Source organism: Drosophila melanogaster, chromosome 2R, assembly GCF_000001215.4.
Source record: "Drosophila melanogaster chromosome 2R".
Taxonomy (NCBI): Eukaryota; Metazoa; Arthropoda; class Insecta; order Diptera; family Drosophilidae; genus Drosophila; species Drosophila melanogaster.
Window position 1 is genome coordinate 8,065,575 of NT_033778.4, and position 21,581 is coordinate 8,087,155.

The following is a 21,581-nucleotide window of genomic DNA, read 5'->3' on the forward strand; positions in this document are numbered from 1 at the left end:
GTATCTCCCGCTCGGCCGACGCTCTGCCGCTGCCCGCGTCGCTGCCGGCTGCTCTGCCGTGGCGCTCGGTGAAACAAAAACAACTCAAGCGATTCCGATTCCTCAAGGCCTACTATTTAGGCCAAAAAATAATGTACCACAGCAACTACGGCGGCAGGCAGCAGTGGCAGCAGCAGCGGCAGCAACTCGTTTCTTACAGAAATGTAAACGTTCTAATTGAGTTCTCATTTATGGCCCGCTACACCGACTGTGCAACTGAGCACTGGCCTGGTACTTGTTGTTGCAATGCCTAAAACCATCGGAAAATGTTTTTATCCGGCTGGCATAACCATTTTCAAATTGGAAACAAGTTTACTGAACCCTGCCAGGTTGCCTTTTTCACCAAGAGCAGCGACACTCGTCGTTTTCATTTCGAATCACTTGTCTCAGTGGCACTGGCGATTAAGTATCCATTAACAAAATATCTTGGGCATCGCGTTTTTTTAAAATCTTGCAATTCCTTTACGATGATTGCGAAACCTTGAAGAATGTTGAGGATGGTATATCGATGGATGGTATATGGTCTCTTTCCATATGCAAATATAAAATATATAAACCCATATATATATATATAAACATTTTATAATACCTTTAGAAACGAGAAAGAAGCGTCTCTTCAAATGCACATTTTTTGAATTAAATACATTTTTTTCTTTATTGCGTCAGTTAATTTACAATAAGGTTTAAAAAATGACTAATTAGGTGAAATCAGAACTTAAAAATCGAATAAATAAATAAATCAGTGATTGCTTTGCAATGGAAAACAAAAGTATGGTAAATAATAACAATTATTAGAACCACTTAAAAGCCACATGTGGTGAAATCTTTGATCCATATTTTTCCAAGGGGATGTCGACCAGAACGTTACGGTTTAAAAGACTGGCGTTTCGAGGCGCTATGCAAGCCGAAAATAACCTCATTAAAGCGGAAAGAACACAACTTACTGCAGAGAGCCAAAACCGGTTTGGCTTAATATTCCTTTCGTTGAGATAAACGTTGCAAATAAACGAAATGCAGCATTGATACCAGCTTATCGGCTAATCCCAATCAGAATCTGGCTCACACTTTTGGTTCTGTCTAATCCTCCTCCGTAAGTCGTGGTTTCTTTTATGATATCGTCGCCTTAATGTCTGTTTTCAGGACCCCTAAAGATGAGAGATTACCAGAAAATGTTTTCTTAAATTTTAGCGCAACTAACTAAAAGTACTGATTCTAAAAATATTCCTGCTTACTAATTTAATTTCACAAATACGAACAACTTAAGATATAATAATATAATAGATATGGAAAGTTTGATGCACTATAAAAAAGGAACCATCGCGGTCTTCAAGCATAAAAATATCCCATGCAAATATAATTTAGTTATTTAGAATGACTAGTAATTATAAACTAAATTGACCCATTAGCTTATAAGCCAGGATAGTTTTTTTTACGCCAAATTATAAATAGCAACACCTAATTTAGTAAACGAAATGAATGCTTTAAATCTGCACAAAGCTATACTTAACTCACCAAAAATAGTTTCGTTAATATATTTGTATGAGATGACTGACTGCTGACTGAGAGCTCACCGTCGCAGTTGTAAGCCATGAGAATATCGTAGTTGAACATCTTTGACAAATTGTTTTTCAGCGGTTCTATTCGACCTTCTGGCCTCAGGATGCGGTGAATAATATGAGCCTGGAAAACAAAAAGATCAAGTTTGTAATACCCCAATAATCAGGCTTACGTTTTGTGCTATTGCCCGGCTTTGAAAGATTCGCATCCAGATTGGAAAGCTCGTCGGGATCATACACGGGAAAATAGTCCAGTTCCACCTTGCAAAAGTCATTTTGGTTTTTTAGGATCTTTTCAAGCTTATTTTTGCAGCTCCTCCATTGCATCTTTCAATATCTCGACGTCGTCGTCACTCGAATATTTGGGGCATTGGTGTGTGCTCATTGCTCGCCTGGGTAAATATACTTAATGTTTTGTCATCAAATGCAATATTTTGTCCATAGTTTGGTAAATGAACTGATTTTGTTTGTTTTTTTTTTCAAAAGTAGTATGTTTTGTTGATGATAGAGGTGTGCAAATGCCAACAACTTTTCATTTGGTATCGATATACCACTTGATTTAATACGAGTTCAAAACCTTTTAACAAGGAGCATACAACATATTTAAGATCGAAATCAGCTTCTAATAGGTAAGCTGCTTATATTAGCTAATGGAAAATTGGATAAATTAGCTTTTTGAAGCCTTTTAATAATGGTATAGAAATGTTATCAATTTAAAAATTAGTAAAACTGATTCGTGGCACCGCTAGATTTCTGAGTCCAGGGCTGCATGCCCAGATAAAGCCATATCGATCGACTAACGAGCGGTCACATTAAAAGTGCGTTTCTCGGCGCATTTGCAGGTATTGAGTGTGACTCCGTTTTGAAAATTTGTTTATCCAATTTAAAGCCGTGACCGGAACCCTGCTGAGGTGTTAAAGTTTAGTTTAAGTGTCCCCCCACCTGTGCAACGTGTTTTCGACATGTCTCCCGGGGGCTTGTCAGCGAAAAACTCGGTTGAAAATTCAATAGTGGCCGCTGTCTGGAGCGGCGGTCGTCGTCAATTACTGGGTCCCTTGGTTTACATAAGAGCGAAAGAGTCGGCTAGTGTGGCGTTGCAGAAATGGCGTCGAAGTATGTGCACATGGCTGGGTCTATTAAGGCTATATATCCCGTTTGCCCCGCAATGTGCAACTGGGAGTGCGTTATCCTTGCCGGGTATGTCACATATTGGACAAATTTCGCCAACAACGAATCGTACATTTCGCTTATTTCGGCGCAGTGTACGCCACTTTGTCCGGTTTTGCATTCCACTTTGTGCGCTTCATTCGGTTTCAATGCCCTCGCATTCAGTGTTGCCAAGTGCCGGAGCGTACCTAGTGATGTGTGCCATCCGAGTCCTGCCGTGAATTTGTGCGTTTGTGCAGATATTGTAGCTAACGCTGTTTGCCCTCTCTAGGACCTGCTACCTCGTTAACGAATCCAATCATTGTGCTCCGATTGTTGGTTAATTTAACGGCCTTGCCAAGTGCCGCTGCGCTTTGTTCGCACCTGGCAACACTGGTCAGCCCGCGCTGGTGCGGGTGCGAGGGAGATGCCGCTAGGACAGATGCAGAAAAGCGAGCACAAAAGCGAAAGCGAAAAACCGAAGCGAAGAGGCCAAGGAGTTTATAAATCAATTTTTGTGTATGTCAGTCACCGCGATTCCCATTGCAATTGGTATTGAGTAGTTTCCGGGTCTCGGATCGCAGTTCCCCAGTTCCCGTGGTCAAATTTCCATATCATGGTGTACGTGCGAAATGCGAAACCTGATGGAAAAGTGATGGCGACAGCGGTCTTTTGTTTGTGTGCGGCAGTACGCGCGTGTGTCTGTGTATGAATAATGCATGGAAAGGCGTTATTCACGGCAAACGTTGATAAAACTGTTTTGACAACAAAAATTGAGTGATTCAGATATGCACTTGGTATCGGGGTCGCCTCTCCCGCTCTCTTTCCCATGAACCACCCCCCCTGGAAATGCCAACTGACGTTTCGGCTTGGATGCGTCGTGGTCACGTACCCCGCCACCCCCTCGGCAATCATTCTGTTACCTGTTTTGCCAATACACTTTTCACCCCCCTCATTATTTTTGTTATTTCTGAATGCTCGCTTTGTTTGTGCGTACGATCTTCCCTTCCTCTCGCACTTCTTTGCTTCGGCGTGTGTCTGTTTGTTCACGTTCTTTCATTCTCTTTTATTAAATGTACATTGAACTCTCATCTTGCCAACTTTTCCTTTGCTGCTCTCTTTCGGCCACTTGTTTAGCCATTTTAACACATTCCCAGATAAAAGCTGTCTGGATTGTGGGAGTTTACCATTAATATTTCCACGCCGACGAATCAAGATTTAGATCTTAACCATTCATTATTCTCTATCCAACAAAAAATTTATGTAAATGCGCTGTAAATTCCAATTGAATTTCTGCTATATTATAGTTGAATATCAACTAACAGAAGCGAACCAGGCGGCTAACTTTCTAAATCAGCAACACCAAAAATCATTACTTATTACTCTCTACTTATTTGCATTGATCTTTAGATATTACTATTTTACTTATAGAACATTAAGTAAACCCAGAGAGTCCCATACTCAGAATCCAGTCAGCACAGACTTAAATTTTTATCAGTCAGTTTGTAGATTCCCTGGTTTTAAGATCGAATCCTTCATCTTTTTCGTATTGCAGCTAATTTGTATATACAGTGTACATAGAGATGAGCACACAAACTCGTTCAGGCGGCGGGGGAGGCGGCGGCCATGCCCGCAACCAGAAAAAGTCAAATGCCAGCAACTCCGGCGGAGGAGGAACCGGCCATCACGATGGAGTCTCACATGCTGCGGCCGCTGGCAAGAAGGGAGGCCAGGATGCCAGCAAGACAGACAAGCCAGAGAAGGCCCAGCCCAAGGCTACCACCGAACAGTTGCGCATTGCCCAGATCACCAATAGCACCACAGAGGATCCGCAGATCAACGAGAAGGTTCTCCTTCTTTTGACCATGACCCAACGTTCCGAGGAGGAGGTCTGCTGTGCCCTCAACGAGTGCGATTACGACCTGGAGGCCGCGGCCAACTTCTTGATCGAGGAGCTACCGCAGGTTAGTTTCGATTCTAATCTCCCGCGCTCCAGTTATTCAATTGAATCTGTTTTAGGGCGCCTTTGCCAAGTACGAGAAAAAGCGCAAGAACAAGGCTGCAAATAACACGGCTGATGGTGCTGCTGGCGATGGCGATTGGGCCGATGGCAATGGCAATGCGGACAGGCGGGAAAAGTCGCGAAACCGCAGCTCAAATCGCGGAGGCACCCGTGGCTCCAGTGACAGTCGTGGATGTAAGTATCATAAGCCACGCTCATTTACTAAAACGTTTCTTAGGGCATTACTAAACGTTTTGGATCTTTAAGCTCTGCATTACAGTTATTGTAAAACTGCTAAAAATAACGTTTCTTTTTATGTAGAACATATATAAAAATTAAGATCGTTAAATATTCCAATGCTGATTGACATTTAAGGTTCAGCATTTGTTGGTCATGCGCGAGCTGTAATTAGAGAAAATATTAAATTGATGAAATAATTTTAGTAAATGATATTTATCCTAATCCTCTGAACATAAATTAATATTTGATTTCTAATATTGTAGGGCGCGGAAGAGAGACTCGTGAGAATGAGCGCAACCAGCGCGAATCTCGCGAACCTTGGTCCGGGCAAAACGCTGGTCAGGACCGCGGTGACGATCGGGCAAATGACAACTACCGCGGGCAGCGCAACGGCGGCGGACGCAGTGGTCCCGGTGGCGGTGGACGCGGTGGTGGCTTTGTCTCTCGCTCTGGCCGTGGCGGCGGCCGCATGGGGGGACGCACCGGTGGACCGCGTGGCGATCGCGGCAGCGGAGGCCCTGGTGGTGCTTATGGATCAGGTCGCGGTGGCAATGCAAACGAGGATCACCACGAGGTTGAGCTGTGGGACAACACCATTGCCCAAAATGCCGAGAAGCAGCAACAGGCTCATGACGATGCCTGGGGCGACTGGAACAACGAGGAGTACGAGGGCTCGCTCAAGGACAGCAAGGTGTTCACCACTAGCAACCTGGCAACGCAATCCGCTGCCAACGTGGTTAGCGGAACTGGCGCGAGTGTTACAGCTGTTCCTGCGGCGGCTGGAACCGAGATATCGGCGCCACCGGGCCTTGAACATCAGTTGGTGCAGCAGGGATCTCATCTGGAGGAGAGCTCCAGCAGCGGCCCAGCGGCGGTCACACCGCCAGCAACGCTGAGCGGCTCGGCGACCACGCCGCTGCTGCAATACAGCGCAGCGGTCAGTAATCCACCGCCCCAGCTGCAGTCCCAGGGCACACAGTCAGGAGCGGGTACAGGAGCGAGCGCAGCTGCCGGCGGAGGAGCAGGCAGCACACCGTCATCCTTTGTATCCGCCTCTCCCGACACATTCTCAAGCGCCGCCTCGGCAGCTGCCACGCTGGTGCATCAAGCACAAAAGCAGCAGCAACTTCAGCAGCAGACGACGCCTATCAAGCCGTCGGCTACTTTGTCGGTCGAGCAATCTCAGTATTTCAACTCGTTGGCCAGCCAGGGCGTCAGCCCAGGTTCTGTTCCAGTGCAATCGGCGCCAGCGGGTTACGCGCAAAACCCCGTGGCCGCCTACTCCCAAACTAGCACTAGCGTGGGTGTGAGCCAGTACCCCAATACCTATGCCAACGTATTCGCTTCTGGAACGGCAGCTGGAGCTGGCACTGCCGAGCAATCGCAGCAGCAACCGCAGATACGGAGGGCACGTGTTAAGCTGCCACCACCCTCGAAGATTCCTGCGAGTGCCGTCGAAATGCCCGGAGACAATGCACTGAACAACATTGGCTACCTGGACGTGCAGTTCGGCGCTCTGGACTTCGGCACGGACGATGGCTTCGAGCCATTGCCGGAGAAGGTTGGTTCGGGCTTTAGCATTGATGGTCAGCAGCAGCAACAGCAGCCAGATGACTACCAGAGCAAGTCCCAGCAACAGCAGCAGGTGACGCTAGCGGCAGGTCTACAGAGTTCGCAGATTGTAAGTACCGTACTGTATCCTTTGAATCACCCAAGTAATCATCGTCACCATGATTTAGTTAATACGATAGTTTTTAGCATAGTGCATATATTACTGAGAATCTAATAGCATTCCTCATTTATAGAGCGATGCCTTAAATGCAGCGGGCTATACAAGCCGTTCGACGTCACAGCAGCAGCAGGGCGTTAGCTCAGCGGTGAATGCCACAATCGATCAGCTGACCAAGAGCGATCCCTACGGACAGACGGGCGGCAGTGGTAACGCCTACCAAAACGCGTACCAGAGCAGTGGAGCGAGTAAGACAGCCAGTGGCTTTCCGACGACCGCGCCCGGTGGCTACAGCAGCTCCACATACGCGAATGTGCAAAGCTCAGTAGCCAACAGTTACCAGCAGCAGGGATACGGCTCATACCAGCCCAGTTCCTACCAGCAGCAGGCTGGCAGCGGGGCTCAAAGCGGTACAGGTGCGGTAAGCGGAGGCGGAGGAACGGCGACGCAAAACATTCCGGTTGGAGGCAGCAGCAGCCAAAATAGCACGAGGTATGACATGATCCAGTATTGATTGTTTAATATTTAATTCCAAAGGGTACGTACCCTTGCAGAGATTCGTAGTTACATATTTCTTAAATTTAAAAATTATTTCTAAGCAACAAGTCGATTTGGCAAGGAACAACTAACTATACTCAGCAAGGGTACAAACCTTATCGAATATATCTTTTACTTCAAAGTTTAAATATTTGTGTGTATGCAAGTTTTGCTTAACAATTAGCCCCACCCGAAAGAGAGCTAATCTTCATTTTGTTTACTGTTTTTCTTCTCTCCTAACACATTTAATGCTCGCTTATGTCCCAAAAATCCCAAACCGCAATCGCGCTCCGCACCTAACAGCGGCAATGCGAGCTCTGCCTACCTCACATCCGGATATTCGACACCACAAAGTGCTTACCAGTCAAGCCAGAGTGTTTATGGCAACACTGGACTGTCCAACAGCAGCGGGTAAGTACCAAATGTGACGATCCCAATCCCAATACGATCAGTTCCCTGGGGATGACACGTACCTTATTTTGCTTGTTTGGACTGGTTCTGGTTCCATTATGCTTAATTGCGGCTTCTCGCCCGTTCGTTCAGGTTCTCTGGCAGTGCGAGCAACGCGTCCTCGCAGTACGCCAATTTCAGTGCCAGCGCCAAGCTAAAGGATGCGACCACGGCCAGTAGCGCCGCTCATTACGACAGGTAAGAGCGAAACCCCCGCTCTGCATGCCCCGCTTTTTCAAATATTCCGACTAACCCAACCCCCTGGTCATATCCCACTTAGAGGCGGATGCCTGTAGCACTTAATGTTGATCTTATTGACCTTTCAGTGTCTCAACCAGCAGCGGAGTGAGCAGCAACAGCGGAAGCACAGGCAATGGCGGTGTGGTGAGCGGTCAAACAGGTGCTAACCAGGCGGCTGTATCGAACAGTAAGTAATCGATGATTTAATATCAAACAGTTGAGGCCCTAAAGAGTATGCATTGCAGTCATTAAGCTTTCTGGTATAGAAATCCCATATCAAAAATATTTAAAAACAAACTCACAATGTCAAATCTACTTCAATCTAGCCACGGCTTTGACAATACAACTCTCCAAAATAAATATAATTTTTGATTCAAACTTTTTGTTTAGCTGAAATGCTCTATTTTTGGCCGAATTCTTAGTATTCGCATTTAAACTAAAACCTTTCCGTCCTCTCCAGATAACAGCGTGAGCGGCAGCAGCTCGGTCAGCAATGTGACGGCAGGCGTTGCGAGTGGCAACGTAGCTGGCGTGGGCGGAGGCGTAAGCCAGAGCGGCGTAAGTAGTGGAGTCGGCGTGCCCGGTGGCAGCGCGTCCAGCGTCGGTGTGAATGTGAACAACAACAGCAGCAGCGCCAGCTCGGTGGGAGCAGCGACCGTTGCCCAGACAGCCACGGGAACCACCGCTGCAGTGCTGGCCTCGCTGACCAACAAGAACACCAGCAGCAGCAATAGCAGCGGCAGCGGTGGCAGTGCTGCCACGACGACGGGCAACGCCAGCGGACAAGGTGCGGGAGCAAGCACCGGCGGCGTGGGCAGCTCGTCGGGTGCTGGTGGTGCTGGTAGTGGTGGTGGCAGCGGTAGCGGCTTGGTGCCCACCAACATCCAAATGGTTAGTCAATATATTCAGACTGGATTGCCATACTATCAGCAACCAGTGTATTCCTACGAGGAATTGCAAATGATGCAACAGAGAGTGCCACATGTGGTGAGTTCATGGAGAAAAGCAAAAGCAAATATCAAACCAACAACTACATAATGCAACCGACCAATCAACCGAACCGTTTCTAATCAAACAGTAATCGTATCAATATGCTCCCATTATACAACGTTTTCGCATTAGTCAAGACCTAGTTCCATTTAAAATTTAAACGCATACGACAACTGCTCAGCGCATCCCAGCTCGCCTCCCGCTGCTGATCGAAATCGTTAATCCGGATCCTGGCTCGTTGACGTTGCGGCCTCCCACTCCTAACCGTTTCTCAGCGTGCATTGTACATAATAACATACATATACCGCGATGTCTGTGATCAAGTCCTTATTATACCACCTCCTAAAAGTCTGTGTCTGTTTGAATATGTATGTGTGTGTGTGATTGTGTAAAAAGCTGACACTTTCCTTCGCCACCCTGCACCATCCGCTTCCGTTTTCATCCAGTTCCACATTCCTGGCATTATCACAAAAAAAAAAAGATAAACAATCCACATGTATTGCTTACCTCCCAGGCTCTGCTTTACACTCAAAATTAACCAAAAACTAATCCGAACGTTCTTCCTCGTTTCCATCTACAATGTAGTTGTGGAATTAGGGATGCAAAGCCAATTCAAATCGAAGAAATATAACCTTAAAATATAAATATATATATACTTGAATTACTTTGCATCCCTAACTACAACGAAATCTGTGCTCCTTACTGACCCATTTCATTCGATCACTAACATTTTACCCTTTTTTTTTTCTTCAACCTAACATCTGACTAATGTATAAATTTCTTACATTGAACATAACGTATTTCATTTTGTTGAAACTGGTACACGTGGTTTTGTCAGACCTTTATCACATATTTATTTTGTTTCGGTAAGAAGTTCTGACAAAGTGATCCGTTCATCATCTTCACAGCCATAACACGCCCAGAATGCTCGCGTGAAGACGAACCTAATGCTATAATTCTCAATTGCAGCAGGGATATTACGATCTGAACTATCCGCCGGCCAGTTTAGGAGCTGGACGTGACAACCTCGGCTCTGTGACGTATTCTGCTATGAATGATGGACGCTTTGCCCGCACTGACAATAACTCCAGTCCGGTCGGCAATGTATGTGCTCAGCTTAGATAGATAGATCGATAGATGGTAAAAATGTTTATTTTGCAGGTCTCCAGCACAATGTCGCAACAGGCTGGCTCAAGTGCGCCCATGCTAAATGTTCCTTACGCCTACTTCTATGGTGGCAATGTAATGCCCGGTAGTTTTCAATATGGCACGCCCGCCATATATCCAGTAAGCCTATTACATTCAAATCACTTTGTATGCAGTATCTAATCAACGTCTAAACTTATTCAATTTCAGCAAATACCGGCAGCAAACACTGCCTCCGGTCAACAGTTCCCGAAGCCTTCGTATAGCGCGGGCTACGGCTCGACCAGCTATGACACTCTGTCGCAGACCACGCAGGACTACAGCAAGGGCGGCTACTCGTCGAGCGTGAATCAGCAGAGCAAAACTCAGACTGTGTCCAACCAGTCGCAGGCAGGCACTGGATCCGATCTGACCTCTTCTATGTACGGAAAAGGACACGTGGCGCTGAACAAGGTTAATGTACGTATGGTTATAAGCAGGGCTGTGGATTTGGATGCAGGTCATCATAGCCTGAATTCGATGTTAAAAGACTTCAATTATCTTTGAGCAAAAAACAATACAACAATAAGATTTCACAGCCCTGGTTAAAACACCTTATCTCCCGACGTGTCTACATTGTACCATTGTATTTTTCGTTATTCAGTCGTACGAGAAGCAGAGTTTCCATTCGGGCACTCCGCCCCCGTTTAACATGCCCAACACTCAGACGGCTGGAGGCACCTCTGCCCAACCGTACGGCATGTACTTGCCGATGCCAGCGGCCGGACACCACAATATGATCCATCAGCCCATCCACCAGGTACATTCAGAATTACCACTTCAGGTTGTTGTAGGCGGAGGGACGGAAAGTCATGTTCTCATTCATGGGAATGTGAACGGTCCTCAAGTTACATACCACCGGATCTGGCAAACCGAACCTGTCCAGTGTCAGAATCAGCTCGTTGCCGCTCATTGCAATAACTTTGAACCTAATATCGACTGCTGTGTTCATGACAATAACAACGACTTGTCCTTCTTCGCCGACTGATGAAATGCTTAGGGAACTCATCTTGTTATTGTTAACACATCAATTTTATTTTCACCAATTGTGTAGCTGCACACCCGCCAATACATTGTACACTTGTTGACTGTGATTACATATAGGTTTATGTCCTTAAATAAGCTTATACCTACACTAATCCTGGATAATCACACTTACCAGTTTTTTTTTTGCCCTGTAGCTATGGAGTTGATTTGTTGAACCGCATGTATTTGTAAATTGTTTCCATTATCAACACTAACCGCCAAGCATATATTTGTAAGTCCTCTATTACCTATCTACGCACATCATCTGTAAAACAAACACCCAAAGTATTTTATGTGTGACAATCATTAAACCTTTTCTTTTTCACCTGGGATCGTTACTAACAAATAACATTTCATGCATTTTCTGATACTTTGAAATTGATTTGGAGCATCAGCAGAAGTACGAGTAAAGAGTGTCCTTGGAAAGTTTGTTGGCTTAATTCATACGACGGTAGTGAGGCATATAATTGAGAAATGCATGAAACTGTTCTATTGTTTGACTTTTCTTTATAATTTCTTTTAATTTTTTATGGGACAACTATTAGATGGACGGCAGGATTCATAGCTCATCCCGCCGGGTAAGTTCCTTTGTTGTAATCACGTGTAAAGTTGCTTAATTCTTGGTGAACTGCATAATTTTAACCCTCCCACGCATGTCTCATACCCATGTAATCTGTCGCATCGAAAGAATATGTTACGTATCATCTAGTCTCTAGTTGCATGTTTACCACAGAAGCGGCGACCAATAAAAGATGTCGATTGCCGAAAACGGGTCGTGCCGCACCGCCATAATCAGATGCATATCCATATTCATGTGCCTTTACTATAATATAATACTGCCGTGTATATAATCAGCGAATATGTGTATATAAAACTGTTAACCCACATTTTTGTATGGATGACCGGGTGCGGTCCGAATGAAGCGGATGATTCTGATTCTGCTTGGGAAGGCGGAAGCATCAATCAGTCCAGATTGCGTTTAACATATGTACTGATCCCCAACCGTATCGTTGCAGGACTCGAACAGTGCCGGGCAGCGTCAACAGTCGACCAGCCAGTCGAAGTCTGCTGGCAAGCAAGGCTACTCGCCCTCGTACTGGGCCGGACAGAACTAGCTTCCGGAGAACACGATCTGGCGGCCCCTGCAGATCGCCCGCGCGAACGACTTTTATAGCCTTCGCAGCAATAGCAGCAGCACCACAACAATAACAACAACAACCACCACCACCACGCCCATTCACCACATCTACAGCAAGAGCAGCGCCAGCAATGCCCGGACGCTGCCCATCACACTCGGAACCAACTCAAAAGTGACCACAATAGCAGCCAGCAACTCCACAACGAGCGTGGATGCCAGCAACACACCAACAGCAGCAATAGTTAAGACGACAACATCGGCGATGCCGGGCATTCCCGGCCAGTTGCTGATGCTCGTCAAGGAGCAACAGCAGCCACAACCACAGCCGCCACCACAACAACAACAACATCAAGCACTCGCCGACAAGGTGGGGAGCGAGAAATCCTCGCCAGCGTCGGAGAATGATTATCTAATATACGATGATAAGCGATCATACTTTACTTAATAAGAAACGTTTTTACTACGAACGCACTGTAAAGGCGCCGCTCAGCAGCGTCCTGACCACCACGCCTCCCTCCTCCCCTCAGCCTCAAGACACACCACACCCCACACTTGCGGAGGCGACTCCTAAAGCCAACCACACACACAACACACTTCCTCACACAACAAAGAGTAGAACGAAACATACAGCAACATCCGCATAAATATACCAAGTACCATTTTCACATTGCATACAAATAAATTTACAAAGATAAAGAGTAACAATTATTAATTATTAAAGGCGTAAAACGATTTAACAGATTTAAGAGTGTAAGAGAGAAACCGGAAATGCAGAACAGTAAATTAAAAATACAAGTATATATATTAAATAAACCACAAAACCACAAACATAACGTGAATGAGAAAAAACAAAACAAACAAAAATTAATTATTGTAATCGGTTTAAACTTATATGTATAATTATAACCTTAATATTTAAACTAAATACAAAAAAGAAGATACGATTAAATCCAAACAAAATGCAAAAAATGAAGCGCCTTGCCGTTTTTACTTAAATCTGTTGAAATGTTTAACCAACCGGGCAAAAAAACTATTTCTGGGTTAATTATTTTATTTTACATGATTCAAAAGTTGCTAGCATATAAGCAAACTTAATGGAAGACTTTCTACAGTCTTGCTATAACTCAAAATTTAATTTTTAACCTATTATTTAATAGCAAGCAGTCCTATGTTTTCCTATATGCGTCAAAATACTGATCCATGAAGATTGAAGATGCACCTTTTATTAGTATCTTAACTAACGTCACTTGAAGAAGTCCTGCTTCCAATAGTTACTCTATTGTGGGATGTTGTTAAATGTTAGCGAATGAAAACATTTTTTGTTTTAGTTCAAAAACATACCCCCTTAGTTTGAAAACTAATTTTTTTAGTCTGCGCTAAAAGTAAGGTGATATATCAAACTTGTTTAATATCGGAACATGCTATATAAATTTAGGGATACACGTAAACAATGAGAAACTGATAGCTACTGGCTGTGCAGCAGCTTGTTGAAGTCCGCGTACGCCGACTCCAGGTCGAAGAGGAACTGGCGGACCTGGCCCTCGCTCAACTCGTCGGAGGCCTGCATCTCGTTCAGGCTGCCCAGCCACTTCTCCACCTTCAGCTTGGCGTCGAAGTCCTCGGGAATGAGGGACAGGCGATTCATGTTGTCAGCCAGGTCTTTGACGTCCGGCTGTAGGGCGTCCATGGTGTTGATCTGCAGGCGTAGCTTGTCCATGATTGTGATGAACAGCGACACGATCTCGGCGATGCATTTGGAGGTGTTGCCCTTATCGTCGCGTATGGTGATGGGTCGGTCCTCGCGGATCCGCTCCAGCGCAGCAGGGCAGTCCAGCCGGAATTTCTTAACGAACGTCTCCACCGAGGGGAATTCGTCGCACTGCACCTGCTTAAAGGCCACCTTGTACTGCACCAGGTATTTGGAGCAGGCGGCCGTGTATTCCTGCGGCGTAATGCAGTCGCGGATGTAGGCCTTCTCCAGCTGCTGGATGGTGTTGATGATTGCGTATAGATCGGCCATGTTGTCGTACTTCTCGCGCTCGCGGGCGTTACGGAAGAGCTTCACCTCCTCGTACAGCTCGGGACTTTGTTCCTGCATCTCGTAATTTGTTTCTGGCTCAAATATTTTCTAGTTTTAAACACAAAACAATGATTCACAGGGATTTGACAGTGTGGCCGTTGCTCACTACGGCGCACATACCCATAAAACCATCAAGCCAGTATTGGTAAGCGCACGAGTGATAACCGTCTCTCCACTTCAAATTTGAATCTGTAAGAGAAAATATTTATGATCTCGCCTAATCATTTCCGCCCCCCAAAAATGCCACCTTATCGATGCTGGGCGCCAAATAAAGATTACCGCCATATCTGGTTGCATGTTTACTGGCTAATTCCACGCAGGTCGATAAGCACTATTATTGAATTAAGACAAGCCGATTTCATTGATCAGACCCCCCACCCCCGCGCCCACGAACATTTTCATTAAATCAGAGGTGCAAAACAGGCAGTATACGGTCGCTTAATTCAACAGTTTATGGCCCGGAATATCAGCATATCAGCTTATCGATACCAATGACCGCAGACCAGCAAAGTGCATCGGGTTCACTCATTAGAATTCCCAGTCAGAAATCCGCACTCAATCTGTACAGACCGTGCCGAATCGAATTCGGGCCTTGTGCTTATATTAGTTGAAATCAACAAGTACTTCGGTTACTCAATCGTTTCCCGTGTGTTCGTTTATTAGGAATACGGGCTCTAAAGGGTACAATTAAATGGGCGCCACCGAACAGCAAGGCAACGTAAGTAGCGGCATATTCGAGGCAAATCCTCGGGATTAAATAAATACTTTACAATAAATATAGGCTTACTTTTACGTATGTCTATAGTAAATAAGCCTGGCGCCTAAGCAAGCAGCATGTATGTATAAACCCTGTGTGCGGCACGCTCGGAGGCCAAAGCGAAATGCGTGGCTTGGTCCGATTAGCTGCCTAAAACGGCACTGCCTGTTCGACCAGCTTGTAGCCGTGGCCGGAGTAGCTTCGCGGCGGGTAGAGGACGAACAGACCCAACTGCAGCAGCGACAGTATGCAGCCCAGAAAGTTGGGAATCTGAAAAAGCAAAACAAACAAACGCCGTCGTAATTCGCTGTCTGGCTGGCGAGTCGTGGGAAGTGGTTCACCTGGATAAATGAGTCCGATATCAGTATACCGTAGATAAGCCACTGCAGGCTGACCACGAAGGACGTGGCTATCAGAGGCAGGGGAAGGCTCTCGGAGTTCTTCGCCCGTATCACATGCAGCAAGCTAGCCAGCGGGGCGGCGAAGAAACACACGGTCACGATGCAGCACACAATTCCTGAAATTTTATTCAGGAATTTAGCAAACCTGACATTGCCGAAGTGTATTCGAAAACGTGCTCGTACCTGTGACGTGTATCATTCGATCGCGCTGATCTTCCAGCCGATTGGTGTAGACAATGACCACCACCAGAACAGTCAGAACAAACCCAAACTGCTTTACACAGGCACGTTTGTTGACGGTAAACACATAGTAGATCAGCGTGTAGACCAGAAAGAGCGTCGATCCGATGATGTTGACCAGCACAATGCTCTGCTCGTTGGTTAAGACACCGTAGCGCAACCAAAAGCTGCACCTGTACAAATATTTTCAATTATTTAAGTTGGTTAAAAGCCGAACAACACAGGGGTGTTAGCCAGCCAAGCAGGCGAAGTTCACACGATGTGTGTCTTTAAATATGGATGCTGTATAATATCTAATTGATTTTGTATGCCAAATCCGTGAACTTTGGAATGAAAATGGCTTTTTTCCTAATATATGCATGTAAATCTAATATCATTGAGAGACCTGGAACTTAGAATAATTAGCTATGGTTCAATCCTAAGTCTCTAAACTCTAGTGCATGAATTTCTTATTTTAAGAACCAGTAGTCCCGTCAAGCGCGACCAATTCGAATTTATCTCAGTTGTGCCAAGTCGGCAGTTTCTACTTACGATAAGAATCCGCATATGAAGGGAACTCCGGAAGAGTCCCCCGTGCTTTTCTTCTGGATGTACTTTCGGCATATCATGCTGCAAGTATAAGGAAATTAAACAGTTGATGATACTTTGGACAATGCTAGTTGCATTGGTTTATGGATGACTTACGCGCCGGAGAGGAACTGGAAGACGGTGCTGATCACCGCCGTCGTTGACAGCAGTGAGTCGTAGGCCACCGCCGACATAGCGATCAATCTTCTTAGTAACTAATGCTAAACCTAAACGGTGGTTAAAGACGCTGCGGTTTCAACTACAACGTCAACAAAAAGCTGAACAGCTGGTCGAGGGCGTAGAGATGGCACTTTCGACTAGAGATGGTCCCGTACGCAAGGGCTTAGTTCACGAATTTAAAAATGTATACTGTTAACCGGCAAATCTTTTTGGTATCTGTGAAATAAATTAAAGTAGACAGTTTACTTGTTTAGCCTTAACAAGAATCTCATCAAATTTCATTTTCCCTTTTTGGCGCTCGGTGTCACAAAAGATTTTGCATCACTAACTAAAAGATTGCTTTTCTATCGATACAGCACGCGCAGTTTTCAAATTATTCGGGAAGGAGCGCTGCCCAATTTTTACAATCTGAACAAGGAAACAAGTTAGTCCATAAAAGGTTTTACTCTCCTATTACATTTTCTGTTTTGATGTTATTGTGTTCTTTTTATTAGCCAATATTTCTTTGCTACCAAAAAGTTTAATTTGGCTATTTCTTGCAACAAAAGCGGCAAGAAGCTTTTTACACTCTAGCAATGAGTTGGATATTATGAAACTGTTGCTATTGGGAAATATTTGGGACTTTTAAAAATATCGTGTTAAAGTGTTTTTTTTTAGTTCTGGAAATCTTTTATAGTTACATTTCGTTAAATACCATGCTAAAATATAAAATTCTATGCAATCTGGAAAATGTTTAGTTGGTGATGAAAACTTGTTGAATTGTATACAAGGGTATTATTACTTCGGCTTGACTTATTTATTATTCCTTATCTGTTGCCGGCACCCAAAGCGTTATTGTGGTGGCGATTCGTTCTTGGCGAAAGCTTTTTCTCCACCAACATCGCTCAGCTGGGGAAATTCAGTCGCGCTCCCGACTCCAACGCTGCCGCACCGTACCGCTTTGATTCCAACTCAATCCCGCGTGCACTGCTGGCGGTGCGCCGTTTACAAACAATTGTGGTTTAGAATTCCGAACTGCTGGGGGGATCGCAAACTAAGAATCCACACTCGGTGTCCGTTGCACAACACTGTTTCGGAACCCGATTACCTGCCTTACCACCAATTGCTAACAATTGTTCTAACCGTGTTAACACGCACACATCGTAACTGTGTGCTCCGAGTGCCTTGGGAAGTGTTTCCTCAAAAAGTGGTGATTACCAGGCAAAGTCCACTGTTATGGCCACCAAAAGCCAGCCGGCGGAGGCTCAACAATTGTACCCGCAGCCCAACAGAGTGGAACTGCTCTCGGCGCAGACGGATCCCAGCCAGGTGAGACTCTTTTCCAGGTGAGAGAGAGAGCGGGAAGATCGCCAAATTTTCCCTCTACCTACCACCGCTGTTTTGTGGTTCTTGTTGTTGTTGTTTTCCTGTGGACAGTATCTCTGCACATGCACATTTTCTTTGTTTCTTCTTTCGATCCCGTTGTTTTTCGCTCTCTGTCCGGATGCTGTTTCCCACTCTTTTATCTTACGCATTTTATTTTCAATATTTCGCTCTTTCTTTTGTTTTTATATGTAAATCTACTCGGCTATATGCGTCTCCTCTATGTATTAATTTTATTTTCTGTCATGCATAGTTGTTTTCAAAGTCGAAAAAATATTTATGTGCATGCACACATACAACCGACGCATTAGTATATGGTCGATTCACCTACAGTGGAGCCTACGTTGACACGATATATGTAAACAAGTACATATATATAGTACATGTATATAGAAAAAAAAAATACTTTTATGGATTTTTCAAATATTTCCTATATGCATATATATCCATAAAATTGGGCGCAATTAAGAAGTTACTAATTTCAAATGCCTATGTTAGTGACAAGATACAAGTCACTAGATACGAAGGAAGTTTGATTCTCACTATTCAACTAGATTATATTATGTAACAGTAAGGTGGAGACATGACTTTTTATGTAAATATAATTTAATAGTGTTAGCTTAAAAGCTTTCTATTTTACAACCATGTTTTGTACTGTAACTTTGACCTTTTTGGTACACAAGTACTTAGTACCGCATCGTTTTCATTATTTTGGCAAACAAACTGATTTCCCAGTACATACACTTCGGCTGAGTTCCCAGCCATTGCTTATCAGTTATACAGAAACACCGACTGCGGTCTTCCATTCGGTTATAAATAGTATGCGACCTAATCGCATATGATCCCAAATGCTCCTGCTGAGAAATGGAAAGTTTTGGCCGTGGGTCAAGTTTAGCCGTAATTAGCGCCAATTATTGCGATTATGACAAAGCTGGAATTAATCAGAGAGTGCTGATAACGCAACCCCCATTCGAATTCCGAAATGACCCTGCACAATGACGCACTAAACCGCTATCAGGGTTCGCATTTTGGGCACAACCAGGGGGAACTATTGCTCCAAAGTAACTAATCGTGATCGGAAAACTTTGCAGAAACCGCGATGGGGCAACCTCCTGCTGCTGGTGGCCCTGGCAACCACATTTGGCGGCGCCGTTTCCACCGGCTACTGCATAGGCGTTATCAACGCCCCCTCGAAGGTGAGATATGGACAACCACAGCGAGTGGAATACCGATTCAAACGATATCTTTACAGCTGATGAAAGTTTGGTGTAATCAGACCCTGCACGACACCTACGGGAGTAACCTCAGCGCAGGCGGTCTAGATCTCTTGTGGTCGTGCGTCGTTTCTGTGTTCCTGGTCGGAGGCGCCATCGGTTCGCTGGGCGGAGCTGGAGCAGCCAATAAATTTGGCAGGTATGTAGCTATTAATCAATTCGATAAGGATAAGCCACTTGGGTTTCCTCAAGTGTTTCTAGTCCGCCAATTCACATATCTGTATAAACCATTCATTTTTGTTTTGTTTTAACTTCCGTTGAACTAAATATATATATTGAAATGAAAATACAAGTCCCTAAGTAATAAATAAATAATTACCTTATCTTTTCCAGGAAAGCATGCTTTCTTATCTGCGGCGCCCTGTTCACCGTGGGAGCGGTGCTATTCTTCTTCTGCCGAGCAGCCAGCTCCGTGGAGATGCTGGTGATCGGAAGGTTTGTTGTGGGCCTTGCCTCCGGCCTCGTGACCGCCACCCTGCCCATGTACTTGTCCGAGGTGGCTCCAATGGCTCTGCGCGGCACTCTGGGAGTCTTCATTGCCGTGGGCGTGACGGGGGGCGTGGTAGTGGGGCAGGTCTGCAGTTTGGCCAATGTCTTCGGTACTGAGGATCTCTGGCACTACGCCCTGACTGCCTACATGTTCCTTATCCTGGTCTGCTACCTGCCATCATACCTCTTTCCCGAGAGTCCCAAGTTCCTGTATATTGTTAAAGGAAATCGCGCAGCTGCCAAGCGGGAGCTTCAACGGCTGCGGGGCAAGGATGCGGAGGAGCTTATCGCCCAAGAAATGGCCGAGATGGAGGCAGAGTCTAATGCCAAGGTGCAGACGAGCAGCTTTTGCGATGTGCTTCGCGATCCTCGTCTCACATTGCCCCTGATCATTGTCTGCTGCTTCCATGGTGGTCAGCAGTTGTCGGGCATTAATGCGGTAAATGGATTATTCACCTTTTCCTCGACCCTTCCTATTAATTTTGTTGGTCTTCTAGATATTTTATTACTCGGTCAGCATCTTCGAAAAGGCCGGACTGTCCACAGTGGATGCTCAATGGGCCAATTTGGGCGCTGGTTGCCTGAATCTAGCTGTCTCTTTGTTGGGACCTTGGCTAATGGCCAAGTGCAATAGACGAACCTTGATGATGTTCTCCTGTGCTCTTTGCTCCGTTTTTCTGTTCACCATAGCCTTTGTGTTGTTTTATATTGTGAGTAATATTATTTATATAGGTAAAACAACGTCTTTGAATGCTTTGATACATTTTCTTTTTTAAAAGGACCAAGTTAGCTGGTTTGCCATTGCCTGCATCGTCTGCATCATGGGTTACATATTCTTCTACCAATTCGGGCTGGGCCCCATTCCCTACTTTATTGGCGCAGGTAAGTTGTCGCGTGACTCCATTGTTTTTGCGCATTCCAATAGCTCCATTAATCGTTACTGGGCCAGCTGCTCGTGTTTCGAAGAAGTGATTCTGCAATTAAGGCGGAATTGGAATTGAATTGGGTTCAATGGCTGCCCAGCACACATTTGATTACGGCCACTAGATATGTTCCCAGACGCACTCGCGTCTCGTTTATTTTAAGAGCTCTAACTGATTCGATTTGTACTCTCCACTTTGCAGAACTGTTCGAGGTGGCTCCCCGCTCCGTGGCCATGTCGATGGGCAGCTTGGCCTCGTGGACGTGCAATTTCATAATTGGCATATCGTTCCCCCTGCTGCAGAACGCATGGGGCGCCTTCGTCTTCCTGCCCTTCTCCATTACCTGCGTGCTGCTCTTCTTGCTTACGAAATTCTATCTGCCGGAAACGCGGGGACGCGATCCCTCAGAGGTGGCTCCCCTCGTATCGAAGGGCTTCCGCTCCAAAGTCAAATAGGACATAGCCCAGTGGGCTCAACTTCCAATTAGCCATAAGTAGCCGGTGGTTTGTGGTAATACGGTTTAACTTCATGTGTGCAGTGGGTCGCTTAATGATTCGTCCATGTCGTGTGCCTTTTGTATGTGTCGACAATAAGCCGAAATCCACGTTGTTCAGGGATAAATTACTCTTACTAAATGTAATTTCCCGCCTAGCCTGTAAGTTCTTTTGTACAAACCAATAAATGCGAAAATTGATCTAACTTTAAGAGTCACCCTGTAAGAAAGCTTTGAGCGCTGCGTCCTCTTATCACTGCACAAGTTCAATTAAAACGCCTTGGGACGGACCGCCAAGTAATACTCTGTTAATTAGATTTATTGTTGAACAAGAGCGACGCGGAATCACTGGATACTCTTCCACGGCGGGTGCGTTAGTTAATTAAGTGCCAACGCTTGAATTGTTTAGCAATAAGTGCTTAGCATTTGGAAGGCAAATATATCCTGATCTCCCTATATATATATGCCTGTGGGTAGGTTAATAAAATGTTGTATTTTCCACTACGAAAGATCTCTGATCAATTCGTAAGAGTATAT

At 45.3% G+C, this 21,581-nt stretch overlaps 5 protein-coding genes across 19 annotated transcripts; 2 read left to right on the forward strand and 3 right to left on the reverse strand.

Annotated features, from left to right (window-relative positions):
• Positions 1 to 699: 699 nt before the first annotated feature.
• CG17977 (uncharacterized protein) lies at positions 700 to 2,081 on the reverse strand. The gene is made up of 3 exons (NM_144144.2): positions 1,769 to 2,081; positions 1,552 to 1,719; positions 700 to 1,184 (listed from the first exon to the last, which is right to left on the reverse strand). The coding sequence occupies exons 1-3, from the start codon at positions 1,868 to 1,870 to the stop codon at positions 1,176 to 1,178; spliced, it is 279 nt and encodes a 92-aa protein (NP_652401.1). The 5' UTR covers positions 1,871 to 2,081; the 3' UTR covers positions 700 to 1,175.
• Positions 2,082 to 2,402: 321 nt separating this feature from the next.
• lig (lingerer) lies at positions 2,403 to 13,241 on the forward strand. 12 transcript variants are annotated; one of them, NM_206056.5, is made up of 15 exons: positions 2,403 to 2,792; positions 4,297 to 4,705; positions 4,761 to 4,938; positions 5,247 to 6,664; positions 6,789 to 7,204; positions 7,553 to 7,660; positions 7,793 to 7,897; positions 8,026 to 8,126; positions 8,400 to 8,926; positions 9,899 to 10,033; positions 10,091 to 10,216; positions 10,286 to 10,534; positions 10,719 to 10,874; positions 11,686 to 11,718; positions 12,157 to 13,241. In NM_206056.5, exons 2-15 carry the CDS (start codon positions 4,325 to 4,327, stop codon positions 12,253 to 12,255), a joined length of 4,032 nt encoding a protein of 1,343 aa, NP_995778.2. In that variant the 5' UTR covers positions 2,403 to 2,792; positions 4,297 to 4,324; the 3' UTR covers positions 12,256 to 13,241. The 12 variants fall into 11 exon arrangements, with proteins under 12 accessions (NP_995778.2, NP_001163083.1, NP_610348.3 ...); NM_001169612.2 differs by lacking the exon at positions 11,686 to 11,718 and adding an exon at positions 4,173 to 4,238 and having other exon boundaries at positions 2,403 to 2,437; NM_136504.5 differs by having other exon boundaries at positions 2,403 to 2,437.
• Positions 13,242 to 13,294: 53 nt separating this feature from the next.
• Positions 13,295 to 14,467, reverse strand: Vps28 (Vacuolar protein sorting 28). Of its 2 annotated transcripts, none has more exons than NM_001273867.2 (1): positions 13,295 to 14,467. In NM_001273867.2, exon 1 carries the CDS (start codon positions 14,374 to 14,376, stop codon positions 13,744 to 13,746), a length of 633 nt encoding a protein of 210 aa, NP_001260796.1. In that variant the 5' UTR covers positions 14,377 to 14,467; the 3' UTR covers positions 13,295 to 13,743. The 2 variants fall into 2 exon arrangements, with proteins under 2 accessions (NP_001260796.1, NP_652053.1); NM_143796.4 differs by having other exon boundaries at positions 13,663 to 14,467.
• A 517-nt stretch (positions 14,468 to 14,984) lies between these two features.
• slv (saliva) lies at positions 14,985 to 17,783 on the reverse strand. 3 transcript variants are annotated; one of them, NM_001299253.1, is made up of 6 exons: positions 17,701 to 17,783; positions 16,441 to 16,719; positions 16,288 to 16,365; positions 15,700 to 15,929; positions 15,457 to 15,632; positions 14,985 to 15,385 (listed from the first exon to the last, which is right to left on the reverse strand). In NM_001299253.1, exons 2-6 carry the CDS (start codon positions 16,515 to 16,517, stop codon positions 15,266 to 15,268), a joined length of 681 nt encoding a protein of 226 aa, NP_001286182.1. In that variant the 5' UTR covers positions 16,518 to 16,719; positions 17,701 to 17,783; the 3' UTR covers positions 14,985 to 15,265. The 3 variants fall into 3 exon arrangements, with proteins under 3 accessions (NP_001286182.1, NP_001260797.1, NP_477383.1); NM_001273868.2 differs by lacking the exon at positions 17,701 to 17,783 and adding an exon at positions 17,285 to 17,501; NM_058035.4 differs by lacking the exon at positions 17,701 to 17,783 and having other exon boundaries at positions 16,441 to 16,646.
• On the forward strand, positions 17,402 to 21,577 carry sut1 (sugar transporter 1). The gene is made up of 7 exons (NM_078934.3): positions 17,402 to 17,811; positions 18,957 to 19,061; positions 19,118 to 19,278; positions 19,473 to 20,067; positions 20,126 to 20,338; positions 20,408 to 20,510; positions 20,753 to 21,577. The coding sequence occupies exons 1-7, from the start codon at positions 17,719 to 17,721 to the stop codon at positions 21,004 to 21,006; spliced, it is 1,524 nt and encodes a 507-aa protein (NP_523658.1). The 5' UTR covers positions 17,402 to 17,718; the 3' UTR covers positions 21,007 to 21,577.
• Positions 21,578 to 21,581: the final 4 nt, after the last annotated feature.

Coding starts and splice junctions, on each gene's coding strand:
- CG17977 (NM_144144.2), bottom strand. CDS start 1,870: ATGACTTTTGCAAGGTGGAACTGGACTATTTTCCCGTGTATGATCCCG. Junction 1,720..1,768: donor GCCGGGCAATAGCACAAAAC/GTAAGCCTGATT, acceptor TTTGTTTTCCAG/GCTCATATTATTCACCGCAT.
- Vps28 (NM_001273867.2), bottom strand. CDS start 14,376: ATGCAGGAACAAAGTCCCGAGCTGTACGAGGAGGTGAAGCTCTTCCGT.
- slv (NM_001299253.1), bottom strand. CDS start 16,517: ATGTCGGCGGTGGCCTACGACTCACTGCTGTCAACGACGGCGGTGATC. Junction 15,930..16,287: donor TTCATATGCGGATTCTTATC/GTAAGTAGAAAC, acceptor ATATTTGTACAG/GTGCAGCTTTTGGTTGCGCT. Junction 15,633..15,699: donor TCGAATGATACACGTCACAG/GTACGAGCACGT, acceptor ATAAAATTTCAG/GAATTGTGTGCTGCATCGTG.
- sut1 (NM_078934.3), top strand. CDS start 17,719: ATGGCCACCAAAAGCCAGCCGGCGGAGGCTCAACAATTGTACCCGCAG. Junction 19,279..19,472: donor GCAGCCAATAAATTTGGCAG/GTATGTAGCTAT, acceptor TATCTTTTCCAG/GAAAGCATGCTTTCTTATCT. Junction 20,511..20,752: donor TCCCTACTTTATTGGCGCAG/GTAAGTTGTCGC, acceptor TCCACTTTGCAG/AACTGTTCGAGGTGGCTCCC.
- lig (NM_001014503.2), top strand. CDS start 4,325: ATGAGCACACAAACTCGTTCAGGCGGCGGGGGAGGCGGCGGCCATGCC. Junction 7,898..8,025: donor AGCGCCGCTCATTACGACAG/GTAAGAGCGAAA, acceptor TTGACCTTTCAG/TGTCTCAACCAGCAGCGGAG. Junction 10,217..10,285: donor GCACGCCCGCCATATATCCA/GTAAGCCTATTA, acceptor ATTCAATTTCAG/CAAATACCGGCAGCAAACAC.